Source organism: Leiobunum rupestre, chromosome 9, assembly GCF_980474605.1.
Source record: "Leiobunum rupestre chromosome 9, qqLeiRupe1.1.hap1, whole genome shotgun sequence".
In the NCBI taxonomy this organism is placed as follows: Eukaryota; Metazoa; Arthropoda; class Arachnida; order Opiliones; family Sclerosomatidae; genus Leiobunum; species Leiobunum rupestre.
This window is the reverse complement of record NC_143392.1, coordinates 25,908,368-25,923,149: the sequence shown is the minus strand read 5'-3', so window position 1 is coordinate 25,923,149 and position 14,782 is coordinate 25,908,368. Positions and strand designations below refer to the sequence as shown.

Here is a 14,782-nt window from a genome sequence, read left to right as displayed (position 1 = left end):
TTAGACTTGTAATTAAATTATTTGCAAAGTTATAATTTTTTTTAAATTTTGGGTTATTTTCGATTTTAAATCTTTAAATGAGTTTTTCTCGAATGTTTTAGTATCTAATTGACATATACCAAAGTTAATATGCAAATTAAGTATAAATTTAGTGCTGAATCCGAATATGGGAGTGAAATTTCGCTTAAAAAATTACGAAACGAAATAATTGACTACTTGAGGGGTCCAATAGACTACCAGATTTAGACTTGTACTCCACCTTCAAAATTTTTGAAAATTTTATATTTTTGGCTCAACAGGCTAGTTACTTTAAATTATAAATGGCATCAATGATAAATTATTTTAAAGTAGAAAAAAATAATTATTATAATGTTAAAAAAACACGAAATGAAATGCTTTACTATTTGGGGGGTTCAATAGACTCCCAAATTTCGACTTGTAATCCAACTCAAATTTTTTTTCAAAATTTTATATTTTGGGCCCAACAGGCTAGTTACTTCAAACTATAAATGGCATCAATGAGAAATTATTTTAAATCAGAAAAAATAATTATTATAATGTAAAAAAAACACGAAATTAAATACTTTACTATTTGGGGGGTTCAATAGACTCCCAAATTTCGACTTGTAATCCACTTCAATTTTTTTTCAAAATTTTATATTTTGGGCCCAACAGGCTAGTTACTTTAAATTATGAATGGCATCAATGATAAATTATTTTAAAGTAGAAAAAAATAATTATTATAATGTTAAAAAAACACGAAATAACATTATAATAATTATTTTTTCTGCTTTAAAATAATTTATCATTGATGCCTTTTATAATTTAAAATAACTAGCCTGTTGGGCCAAAAATATAAAATTTTCAAAATTTTTGAAGGTGGAGTACAAGTCTAAATCTGGGAGTCTATTAGACCCCTCAAGTAGTCAATTATTTCGTTTCGTAATTTTTTAAGCGAAATTTCACTCCCATATTCGGATTCAGCACTAAATGTATACTTAATTTGCATATTATCTTTGGTATATGTCTATTAGATACCAAAATATTCGAGAAAAACTCATTTTAAAGATTTAAAATCGAAAATAACCCAAAATTAAAAAAAAATACATCTTTGCAAATAATTTAATTAAAAGTCTAAAACTTTGGGTAACAAGTTTTCTTTAGCTACTATACTCGTAGAAAAAATATTATTAAAATTATAAATTAGGCAAATTTTCCGCTAGTCGAATTGACTTGGAATGACCCAGCGTTCTCTTTTTGGGGCGTTTAAAAGAGAAACGGGGTCTCTTAGTTTGCCAAGACAGGCAGATTTTCTTCGAGGGGCGTTTAAAAGAGAAACGAGGTCTCTTAGTTTTCAAAGACAGGCAGATTTTCTTCGAGGGGCGTTCCAAATAGAGGTGGTTTATCTTAGAGGGGCGATACAAAGAGAGAGGTTGTTTATCTCCTATTGCTGTTCAAAAGACAGTGGGATTATCTTCAACGCGCGTTCCAAAGAGAGTCGGTTTATCTCCCAGGGATGTTCAAAACACCGTTGAATTATCTTCAAGGGGCGTTCCAGAGAGAGGCAGTTTCTCTTTCAGGGGCATTAAAAGACAGGAGGATTCTATTGTAAGGGTGGTTTTAATTTCCAGGGGCGTTACTAAGTGAGGTGGTTTCTACCGTAGACACATTTCAGATATAGTCGGATAATCAAAAAGAGTTGAGGAACCGATTAAGCCTACATATCAACAGTTCAAAGAAGCGTTCCATACACATACAATTGCAGCATACTCTAAACAAAATGAAATTAACATGCAATTTTTACGTATTGTTCTAAAGAAAACCGCCTGACTTGGAATTAGAAGGTCTGATCAAAAGGCATTTTACGACGGTGGAGTTTTTCCAGGGCACTGTCATGAGTCCAATAGACTTACAACGAGTGAAGGTAGAGCTAAGCATGGCAAAATTAAAATTTTTTACTTTAACTTTTGACAACACCTACATCATCCACACTTTTGTTCCCGTAAGGTCCACGAAGCCGACGCCTGTCTGGTACTAGCCAATAAATATTGCCAGGATCCTGATGCTGAGGATGCAGCGAACATTATGAGAGTCATTTCTATCAAGAACTACTCTGACGATATTCGAGTCATCATACAGCTTATGCAGTATCACAACAAAGTAAGATGCCCACAATTCTGCGCTTCAATAAAAACGATACAGCAATTCCAGACAAAGAACCTGGACTTGTATTATACCCTCGGGCATAAAGGCTGGTTTTTGAATAGAATACAACAAGCGTGATGCAAAACAATTTGTAACGCTGAGTTTCCACTAGCGAGCGCAACAGTGCGTCACTCAACTGCGACACGTTTTTGCTTTCGGAAAGAAAAATATATTATGATGCGTGGTAGTGGAAACTAAAATTTGAGCTAATTTTCCACAAGCGTACGTAATGCTTAGTACACACCATTTCACCCTCGTGTGACAGCTAAGCTTAAAAATGTAACACCTTTGCACAAGCCGATATTGAAATTAGCTCCGTTGCGTGGGCTAGTGGAAAGCTAATGCTTGGTCTACGCTAAAAACATTGCTTGGTTTCCATTAGTGCGCGCAAAGGAACTAACTTAATCTTAAGGCTTTTACCCGCATAAAGAAAAATACATTATTACGCATGCTAATTAAAACTAAGCTTAACGGAGTTTTTTGTGTCGACTCACGCCGTCGCGGCGTTCTACACTTTCGAAAAACGAAAGTAAGCCCATATATTAAATTTTGTCTATGAATTTAATGTTGAACCTAGTTGACTGCATGGGTTTGACTCTAGTATGGATTTTAGATGTCTTCTTTGCCTAGCTAGGCTAATCTGATCAACTGAAAATATTTTGTCCATTGATCCCACTTTGACTACTTCGAGAGAAAGCTAAATGAGAGGGAGTTTTATTGAAGCGCATATTCCCCCCTTTGACGAATCAATAAGATCGAATCTCGGGAGAGATCAAAACCTTCCGAGGAATTTGTAGAATTTGTCTGGTCCTTATTCATTCGCCGTTTTGAACGGGAGCATTCAATTTCCTTCTTTTCTCGATAGGCATATCTATTGAACATTCCTAGCTGGAATTGGAAACGAGGTGATGACGTAATCTGTGTCTCTGAACTGAAACTGGGTTTCATCGCACAAAGTTGCCTTGCTCCCGGATTTTCCACAATGATGGCTAACCTTTTCGCCATGCGGTCCTATAAAACGGTAAGTCTACGACAGAACTCTTTTAGTGTTTAAGGCTGACACCATAAACACACTAAAAAATATCGAACTCTTTTAGTGTTTAAGGCTGACACCATAAACACACTAAAAAATATCGAACTCTTTTGGTGTTTAAGGTCTTTGGCTACCACCAACAGATCGTTTTTAAGCTAAATACTCCCGCACTCTATTAGTGTCAGATACCATAAGCTAATTTAAAAAAAATACTGCTGTAATGGTTTGGTGACACCATACTTCCAAACTCATTTAGCGCACAAGGCCTTTGCCTAACGCGAAAAGCTCAATTAAAGAAATACTCCCGAATTCATTTGGCGCCTAAGGCCTCTGACCGAGCTTTCGGCATAGTTTGAAAATTTCCTCAACTACCATTTCCGGAAAGATTTCTGTAATAATATTGATATCTTCTTCTTTCTCTTGCCGTGGCAGTCGCCGGATATGCCCGCTTGGCAGAACGATTACCTCTGTGGTACGGGGATGGAAATGTACACGGAAAACCTGTCGCCCTCTTTTACCGGAATGACTTTTCCACAAGCGGCTGAGTAAGAACACGACTTTCTCATTAACTCATTAACGTTCAATTGCTATCCACGCGATTGGGGAAAGGTTGTTATGAGGTGTTTTTAAGAAATCATCTATTTTGTTTTCCCGAATTACATCAAAACGATAGGTAGGCGAACAGGTATTAGGCCCCTATTTGCAAGACGATAAAATGCACCATGGACAATAATACCAAATTTTGTCGCTCAATTTCGTTGAAATTACAAAAAAAAAACATAATAGTAAGTCTAAAACGGAATCTAGTTGCACTTTGGTCCAAACAGCGTAATTCGGAGGTCTCTCATTAGATATTCTGGGGTCCATTTACTTCAAATCTTTGTAGACAGCCTAGCACTGCTATTGCGTGCACCATCACTGCCCCCTGCTGTAGCCGCAGAGCAAAAAAATTTTAATTTTGTCAGGTATCGAGGAACTCCGGCGAAGTAAATTACTTGTCATTTTTAAAAAGTACTTCATCTACAAACTATGTTGATAAACGTAATAAAGGTGTGGAAATTTAAATATTTGAACTTACATTTGTTCAATTGAATGTTGATTATATTGTAAGATATAAAATCTGTCGCTAAGCTTCGTCTTTTTAGCAAAGTTGATTGTGCATTCCGCAAAACCTTTGCACAAGTGACAAATTAAAAAACCATAAGTAAAAAGGCCAAGTTTCTGATACCAACTTGACTCCAAACGGCCATTACAGAAACCCATGTTTTTTTTTTAATATTTTCCAAATTCCAAAACGTAGCATCTCCAATTGTACAAAGGCGTACATTGTTGGGGCTCTGTAACACATTATTTGAATCGTAGTATAAGCAGATGTATATAAAAAGATCCGTGATAAGTATTTATCTTATATACGCTACCTGAGAGCAAAATTCAAGTAAGTCGAGATACGTGACTATTGAAAGAAATTCAAAATAAGAATCCTTGAGAGTTTTTACATTAAGGTGACTCAGTACAAAATTTTCAGTATATATTTTTCACTCTATTTTTATCAATTTTCATTATTAGATTATCATTGTCATTATGCTAAATTTTAAACTTAAAACGGTTTTTTCTCAAATAGGGGTTTTCAGACTTGCTTGACTCTTGCTCTAAGGTAGCGTATAATGATAATGTTTTTCCCATGGGCCATGAATAACGTACCTTCACACAGCGCTGGATTAGTTATAATATACTGGATTAGTTGCCAGGTTTTGGGCTAGAAACTCAATTATAGCCCAATCTAGTTATTTCTTTAATGGTTCTTTTGTGAAAAACTGAAACATTATCTCACATGTAAGTGATGCTACATATCTGAAAGATATTATTTAGATCATTTAAATGTATTTACTGATTATTAGTTACTATTTGTCACTTTTTGCCATATTTACCACTTTTGCCCCTGACATGGACTTAATTCTAAAAATGTGACATTTAGGTAACACTGTACTCCTGGTCTATATTTGGTATTTTCGGTTAAACGAACAACGTGAAACTACTAAAACAAATATCACAAAATAGATACGCTATTAATTTTTTAATTATTTGAAATACTTGGCATTACACTTGGCTAACACAGATGCAATTGAGACCTATGTCCTTTCTCCCTCTCGTGCCGGGCAGAAACTAGACCATGGTGTTCGACACTAGTCTCAAGATAGTCAATGTTCCTAAGAATAAATAAATACATGCTTAAATTTCGGTTTGGAGGGAAAGTTGGGCGCATTAGAACCTGCCTCGAACTTGCGAAGGTACAGGTTTCATTTTTATAGACTAGATGGAGTACATACTTCTTATATTACTGATAATTGAAACCATATCTAGAAACAGATGTTATATATTACTAGCACCGAAACTATCATAAAGTGATACCAAAATCATTATTATAAAACAAATACTATCCGTTTCACAGGTTATGTTTTGTCAAACTAAAACTTCTGCTGCTAGCCATAGAAGTTCACAACGAAGATGGTACCGACTCCAAAATAACCATCAACCCGAAGAAGAAAGTCAAAATTCAGCCAAACACGCAAGGCTTTTTCATCGCTCAATCCGCGGACGAAGTCAAAAGGCCGGTTTTTCTTGTCTTTCTCCGACACTATTTCATTAAATGGACGCGCCAACAACTTTTCCCATTAGAGCCCCGTACAAACATTTTCTCAGAAAATTGTAGAATACGTTAAAGATATTTTTAGTTGTTTCCATAGATGAACACTATAAAATATCTATGGAATACCCTTTAGAATGTATTTCTCTAAAGGTATTTGCTTTAGAAAACCTTTAGAGGAGTTACACGCTTTAGAATAACAGACATTATCTAGATAAACGTCTTTCTCAAAAGGTTTTTCTTTAGAAATATCTATAGAATACATAGGCTTTATAGTACCATAACGTTTCTATACAACTTCTATAGAAAATGTTTGTACAGGTAAAATCGACATAAGATTAAATGTGACTTGACCTACAGGGCGTGGTACTACTGCAAAAATTGTCACGACGACATCAAAGACGAAAAAGTTATCAAGAAATGCAAGTGCAAAAATTGTGAGTCCGAATCTTTTTGCGTCTACTTTTTAAACAGTTCCGTCTTTTGTGCATCGCAATCGTTAGCTTTAATTTTTTTAAGATATATGGAACTTAAGACGTTGAACCTACATAATCTCGAACAGCGAAATCTTATAACTATTAACAAAAAGCGCGTGCAAAGCATTTAAAAACGCTAAATGTAAAATAAACATTTTTAACCTCTCGAGAGACTCGTAACAGCACATTTGATTGCCAATATAGGGAGATTTCTATTTGCATTCGGTAGTTAAGTACTATGACCCTTAATCTGTAGTTAAGTTACGAGTGATTACTGGATAACAATCGGAGTGTTCTTATTAGTTTGTCCTTCGTTGCGCGTTATCAAGAAAGCTTTGTTTACATTCGCTGCACTTCACGATTTGCACCGTTCTCCGATTTTAACTGCCATGGCTAAATCTTGTTTCTTGGTTTTACATGTATTATTCTTTGTAAAGTTTTGGTTCATTCGAATTCGTAAAAATATAGCTATTTTTATACATTTATTGGAGAGAGCTATTTGAATAATTTCGATAAAATTCTTTCATAAGGTTAATTTTTTTCGATCTTCATTTTTCATCATTAGTAGAGTTTTGACACTCAGGTTATGGGTTTGAAATTATAGATTATTGTAGTGCATGGTGTTCTTTTTTTACTCTGAATTATTACCGAAGCTGCATTGGTTTTCGAACTATGCACAGGAGTGGCATTGTTTTACCCACATTTACGTTAATTTCAGTCCCAGCGTAAATAACCAATTATTATTTAAGAAAAGTGATTAATAAAAATTAATCTTAGTTTATCATTTTTAATCTTTTAGTCCTCATAATTTAAATTATTCGGATTTGAGTTCAAATCATTCAAACCTTTACGAATAGAAAAGGTTATAACCTAGTAAAACTATTTTTGGTTACTAAAATGTCCCATGCAAAAATTTTCTAGCAAAATTCTAAAGAATCCTATAGAGCTCTATAGAGACCTTATGAGGCTTTACAACTTTTAGAGTGTTCTATAAATATCAAAAAAGAAAATTATTTAAATAAATTTATTCAGAAGGGTTTCTATAGATAATACCAAAGTCATTCTGAATGGTTTCTATAGATAATACCAAAGTCATTCTGAATGGTTTCTATAGATAATACCCAAGTCATTCTGAATGGTTTCTATAGATAATACCCAACTTATTCTAAAGAGTATAAAGTTATTATCAAACCTTTGGAAATGTGACCGAAGCTTAAGATATTCTAGGGTTATTTTTAGTTTATCTATAGAAACAACTGAAAAATATCTTTCAAGTGTTCATAGTTTTTTCTTAAGAAAATGTTTGTACGGGTTCTAAAGCTTAGTCTAAACCAACCTTCTCGAAAACGTTAGAATTTAGCCTATAGACCGAACTAAAGGCGTTCTTTGCTTCTTCTAAACCCGCTGTATCTCTCTGTGGCTAAATATAGATTAGCGTTGTCTTCTGTGTTGTACATTTAGATAGAAAGGTTAACTTAATCTGCTTAACTAACACCTCTTAACCCAAATTTCGGCACTACACAACACCCTTTTACCCCTCCCCCATCTCTTCTTTCTCTTTTCCCCAATTTTGCTGCCAGTGGCCCTCTTTAAGAAAGGAGTCAGAGCGGTCCAGTGTGTAGGTAGGGCAAGTACGTCATCATTTTCCTTTCTATATATAATATTTCTATATTGTTTTACATTCCTAGTAGACAAATATATTAATTCGTCGAAGACACTACCTGTATTGTTTTACATTCCTAGTACACAAATATATTAATTCATCGGAAATAACCCCCGTGAATTCAAGTTATTCTAGCCATTTATCCATTCGGAAATTCTTGTATTTCATATATTCATTTAAAATATTTTCTTTGATTTTTCGCTCCCTACCCACCCACCCCTGCTAAATGTTTAAAAATAGATTTAGCGTTTGAATGTCCGCCAACAGTTGAAACTGAAAAAGGACACGTATGTTGTTACGAATGATTTGAATTTTTAATTTTACATTTCTTGAGAGTGAAGGAATGATTGTAGTTTAGTTTTTAGGAAATAATACGTACTTTCTATTGACATCGGAGTAATCTAACGTCGAAAACTGCACGTTCTTTTCGCGTTCTTTCTTCAGGAATAAACGTTTACAGTTTTAATCGGTAGTTTTAAATTATGTCAATTGAAAGCGCGTATTACTGAGACAATATCTGCTGGACAATCTACATAATAATGGTTTGGGTGGACATAGGGTGACGGCGAAATGTTGAAGAGACAAATTATTACATAGTCCTTTAAAACTCCCTAGCTCAAAAGTGCGATCATATTGAGGATCGAGAAAAAATATCATATTCTAGTCTCTTTCGGAACGGCTTAGCGGTCAATTTATGAATTTATTTGACGCAGAAAACGTACAACAGTAACCCTTCATATTTAAGTCACGTCTGCCTTTGCAAAAAACGGGAACGATGAGCCTCTTTAGCAGTCTGGACTAAATAACGTATTCAGGTGGCTGAGAACGTACGAGTCGACGCATTTACAAAAGCAAAACGTACTACAGTAATAATAATAATAATAATAATCAACTAGGCTTATACCCAAAGCACCACCTTAGGCGTAAGTCATCGAGCGACTTCTAAAGCCATTAATTCAGGTGACCGGGTTACAATGCGTAGGAGGGTGGTGGCAAGCCCTGCAAGCCACGCGAACCAACAGCTCCCTACACTTACTATTACCGAAGATAGTTTTTAATGATACAATAATTTAGAATCTATCAATTCTTTTACTCTTTATGATTAATTAAACTACATAAATCGTTAAATTAAACTACTTAAATCGTTAAATTGAGCTTCATTAAAGTTTCGCGAAACAAATTAAGAGTTAAATCGAACTTTTCCATAACTATCGTTTTCTTTAGATGACGCGATACACTTAAAAAATGGCGTGTTTCCGTTTGAGAGATAAACTAAAGGCCTAGGTATTCTTCTGCCTGTCACCCTTCCAATTTACTTTCCTTCCAAACAAATATCCTGGTGGTAGGCCAACGTGTTCGGTGGTTGGCTTACCACCAGGGTATATGTTTGGCGGGAAGAAAACTTAAAGGGTGATAGGGAGAAGAAAACCTAGGCCTTTAAGTAAGATATCATGCTAGCATGTGTGGAAGGGAGACTGGTGCGTTCTCTGTGACGTATGTACGTTCTTGATCTCCCCTGCTAAATACTTCTTCAACAATAAGTAGATGGGGACTGATCCAAATAAAATTTTATCTCCACTTTCAGCCCCACCTTGTGTCCGTCTACTTGCGTTGCCTTTTGATTGGAATTATACGACAATTGACAATACCTTTTCCAGCCCACAATTACTTGGAATATAGCAGACTTTTGTTCAAATTTAAAAAGAAAAACTAGAGGCTTTATATTTTGTGATTGGTTTTGGTTTGTTTTGCAAACATTTCTTTCTGTGTGTGGTGAGGTAATGCACTCTATACACTCTTTTTTTTGTAGTTTTACTGGGCGCAGCCATTTTTGTACAGGGAATCAGCGAGCGCTTTGCGATTTAAGTTTATATTTCCTCAAAACCAGTTTTGGTATAAGAGTCTATAAGATAAATGTTCTATGATCACAGCGCTATGTTGAGGGTAGTCAAGCAGAAAGGGTCTAATGGTTACTACCCCGCCCCTTTTTGGCGTCATCATTACACGTTCAGTGTCCTCGCAATTATTTCTGTTGAGTTGGGAGTCTAAGGAGTTTTCGTTTCCTGGGAGCAAAAATTCGTGCCTAATTTCAGCTCGCTCCTTCCCTTCCATCACGTGACTAAGACATACCATCCCGGTTCCCAAAACATGGGATTCCATAACCCCACCTCAAAATTCAAACAATTCTGGGACCTTTTAAAACTTACGAGTCCACCTTCTAGTCCCGTTAGCATGATCTAAGCTCCTCCCTTAAAGTCTTAACTTAAATCACCAAATAAGGAACGGTACACTCAAAAAGGATCAATGTTAGCTTAGAGCAAAGCCTAACGGCAGCGCTTTGGTGGAGGCATTCGGCAACTTTTCTACTCAAACTGAACTACAAGATAAATCTTCAAGATCTTAAAGCTGATCACGTGAGGTAAGAGTAGATATATTTCCAACTTCTGCCACCAGAGGACACCAGGCGTTGCCATTTGGAAACATTGAGTGCGCCATCCTTTATTTGATGGTCTAAGGTTTAGTTCGGAAACTTTAATTAAAGCTGAATTTAAAATTTCAATTCATCATAAATAGAAACATAGTTGATACATTACCCGACAGATGACGTTACTGTTTCGATTTAAAGTTTAAATTTTGAGGTAGTAGGTCTTGCTTTTGTAAACAGGTCGACTAGAAAGATCTCAATAAACGTTAAATACGCTCTTGGTAATCATAAAACAATAGTTTTTATCAGATCCCTCACTCTCAGAGATAAACTAAAACTCCACCAACAAATATAAATAATCATTGTTTAATATTGGTCAAATGTTCTAAGAAAATAGGCGTATTTTAAGAATTTATACCTAAATTGATAAGTTTATAATCACCTCTTACATAAGTGTATCATTTCTATGAGGACACAGTTTTGGTGAACCCCGTACAAACGTTCTCTAATAATTTATTTGTAAGTCGCGTACTTTCTTCACTATAACGTTAATTCTAAGTCACTCCACACAGTAACTGATACACTTATGGAAAGTAATTATAGACTCATGTCGTAGGAGAATGGAGTAGAATATGAACAGACTGAGAAACTGGTTGGCCTGTATGGTCGTTTAAAACGATTCTCACGACGACAATAAGCACGTGCATGAAAACCGTTATAAAAATGAAACACACGAATTCGGCAACCGTTTTAACGTTTAGATTTAGACTTTCGTAAGAGAAAAAAAGCTAACAGAAGCATGAACGCATTTGAAAGTTTCGTTAGATGAAATCGCTCGGTGTCACTCAAATGACGGCAGGAATTAGTTGCAATTTTATATTTGTTTTTTGTCTTATTCTCTCAGTTTCTCGCGAACTTTTCTATTTGGTGAAACACATTAATCTGAAATGATATAAAACCGTTTTTTCAGATGACAACCTCCATAACTCCACAATCCCAACCTTTACTCCTCCAGAAATACCCAAGAGGGTCAAGTTAAGAGGTAGCATTGAACAAATATTACCCTCAAAATGTTATCTTCCCCTTTTTCTATACACCACTATATGCTTCCCTCTACATTCTATGGCTTTCTTATTTTTTTGACACCCCCTCCCCTCCCTCTCACGTTTTTCAAATCGTAAAGGCTTTTGGCTTTTTGTTCAAATTCAAAGGTTCTTCAAACGCTTAAAGGCCTTTTACGAATCAGCGTTTAACTCATGGTGACCACAGAAAAATCGAAAATTCTTATTAAAATAGGAAATTTGAAATTGATAGGAGATATGATTAAAAGATAAAGGAAAATATAGGATAAATTCCATTAAAAATACAGAAAAATTTAGGTTTAAAATAATTAAGTGAAAATCCATGGATTTAAAGGGAATTTGGCTTAATAATTGACCAAGCGAGATAATATTTCTAATACGGTTGAAAATTCTTTGGCTTATAAATTATTTTTGATTGTGTAGTTTTTGATATCAAAATCATAATTGCAACCGGTAAAGCACGGAAAATTTCACAAATATAGGAACAAATTGGGAATAGTGTAAAATAAAGGAAGACACTGAAAATACTGGAAAAGGTGGTCACACTGATAACTTCAATAAATTTCTAAATACTTCAAAATAACCAAATCCAATACACGACTTTAGTATTTGTGGTGCCATCTATTGCCGTTATCGAAAGCAGACTTTAAATTTCTGTAGAAAAGGAAGAAAAGGAAACTACGTAATAAGCATTTCTCTTTTCTGGAAATAGATGGCGCTTTAAATACTGTAACTCCCATTTTATCGTAACTCTTATGAAAATTACCCAAAAAGATTATTTAGAAAATATTAAAATTACTGACATAAATTATAGGCGTAATTTTTACAAGTGCAGGAACAACATAGATGGTAAAATGTACGCTCGTGTAGATGCTTAAGAAGAATTAGTTCTTTGGCGAATAAAATTGTAAGGGTTGGCTGGTTTAAACCATGGTTTAAAACTTAAAATCATGTTTTAAACCGAGTTATTTTTTAAAAAAAAACCAATGGTTTTTTAATAATTTGTTTTTTTTTAATTTACTAAACATTATTCCAAAATGTGTGTACATTTTCTTACCAAAATGATTACATTTCTAAAACATTTGCAAGGTGACCAAATTTCCTATATTTTCAATACCTACCTTTAAATTCCTTAGGTTTTCTCATGTAGTATATAAACCGAAAATATTCCGTCGTCGTGTAGCCTTCTTCCTCCTATATTTCACTTTATTTCACCTACTGTTTTTCGATAAGAATCTTTATTTTCCCTTATGGTGTTTCCTATATTTTCCTTTAATTCGCTTGAAATTTTTTTTATTATTTCTATAAAAGTTTCGAGCCATTTTCCTGGGTACCCTGCTTTTAAACAAAATCAAAAATGAAACCAAAACTAAAACTTTGTTCTGGTCACGTGAGACTTGTAATAATACTCATTAATTTTTAGTTGATTGGTAATATCATAAGTGTATAATATTGTTACAATATTATAGATTTATGGTAATATGTATGCACGGTTAAAAAAAGCGAAAAATAGATTAAAAGTAAAATAAAGCATTGTTTAAAAAAACCTGATTTAAACCCAAAAAAAAAGGTTTTTTGGGCTTTTTTAAAAAAAAAACGGGTTTTTTCCCAACCCTGAAAATTGTAGATAGTTTGAAAATTCATTCATCTTAAATTCATGGAATTCTAATATTTTGTCGTACCCTTTGAGTTTTATTAGAAATTACAAGCACCAAAAATTTACAGAAATGATTTAGAAATTTCAAGATTTAAATTGAAATGAACGCCAAAAATTTTGAAGAACCTTTGAAATGAGGAGTAACAGAGTTGGTTGATTTTAAAAAAGATCCTCGTGACCCAATACGACGTACAATACTTAAACTAATTATCACATGGTATTAACTCCAGTACTCCTACTAAGTTCATCACTTTAACTTAAAAACTTAACGCTTAATTTAAAACAACTCCCCGATAAATAATACCGATAACTTCCAACGATTAAAAATTATTTTGGGTTGTGTTGACTTATAAGTAGTGGACTCTTAATTTAGAATAGAATAGGTCGCAGTGGTTTTATGGTAGATAATTTAGTTTCATAGACAAAATTTGTGTGCAAATTTACGTTAATCGTTGGAAATAGACAACTAAATCAGTCATAAATGGGTATTTCTGAATTTTTCCCTAAAACGGGGTTCTTTCTAGTAAAATTTTCGTTTCTGATATAATTTGCACGCATTTGACTTTTCTCTGATCCTTTTTCCGCATCATTTTCTTAAACCAATACACTAAAACAGCACTTTGTTTCCATTATATCTCTGTCTCTATTTTCAAAACTTTATCGTAGTTTATTCGTTGTATTTAGCGAATTGTTGAACGTTATTTATTTTTGAATGTTTATTTTCATGCGTTTTTATCAGCAGCTGATAACTCCAAGGATGTCATTGAACCGAGTAAGTCTATTAATGTACCGACAGCATCATTCACTCACAAACTTTACATTTCTATATAATCGAGGGGTTTACCACGTCGCAAATTTCTGTACACAGATCACGTAATGAGTGATCAACTTTAGAGTGATTACTTGATGATTTATAGAGTGATTACGGGATGATTTATAGAATGATTAGAGATATTCCAATGATTACGGATTGATTATAGACTGATTAGATTACAGTGATTAGAGAGATAACCGTGATTACCGACTGATTACAGAATAATAACAGACTGATTACAGAATAATAACAGACTGATTACAGAATAATAACAGACTGATTACAGAATAATAACAGACTGATTACAGAATAATAACAGACTGATTACAGAATAATAACAGACTGATTACAGAATAATAACAGACTGATTACAGAATAATAACAGACTGATTAAAGAATAATAACAGACTGATTACAGAATAATAACAGACTGATTACAGAATAATAACAGACTGATTACAGAAAAATAACAGACTGATTACAGAATAATAACACGGATTACAGAATAATAACAGACTGATTACAGAATAATAACAGACTGTATACAGAATTATAACAGACTGATTACAGAATTATTATTAATTAATTATGGGGGGATTAGACAATGAATACAGAATGATTTCGGAGTGATTACACATGAAGTGAATAATGAATTAGAATTATTACAGGCCGATTACCGCAATCAGAGTGTACACAGATTACGACCAGTGGTTAGCCCCACGGATGAAACGTGTACAAAACGATACCGCTTACGATATAACTAACTATTATAATTAAGGTTTA

General features: G+C 34.0%; 1 protein-coding gene across 20 annotated transcripts in view; it reads left to right on the top strand.

The window, feature by feature from the left end:
• The window catches only part of slo (calcium-activated potassium channel slo), a 116,082-nt gene that overhangs the window by 81,461 nt on the left and 19,839 nt on the right, over positions 1–14,782 (top strand). For 11 of the 20 annotated variants that reach the window (XM_090157606.1, XM_090157595.1, XM_090157607.1 and 8 more), the window contains 9 exons: positions 1,819–1,924; positions 2,008–2,160; positions 3,071–3,226; positions 3,671–3,783; positions 5,688–5,846; positions 6,243–6,319; positions 7,939–7,989; positions 11,417–11,488; positions 13,925–13,957. In XM_090157606.1, the coding sequence (XP_090013732.1) occupies positions 1,819–1,924; positions 2,008–2,160; positions 3,071–3,226; positions 3,671–3,783; positions 5,688–5,846; positions 6,243–6,319; positions 7,939–7,989; positions 11,417–11,488; positions 13,925–13,957 (920 nt within the window). The remainder of the gene's footprint in view (positions 1–1,818; positions 1,925–2,007; positions 2,161–3,070; positions 3,227–3,670; positions 3,784–5,687; positions 5,847–6,242; positions 6,320–7,938; positions 7,990–11,416; positions 11,489–13,924; positions 13,958–14,782) is intronic. The other 9 variants (XM_090157608.1, XM_090157601.1, XM_090157605.1 and 6 more) reach the window with 6 other exon arrangements.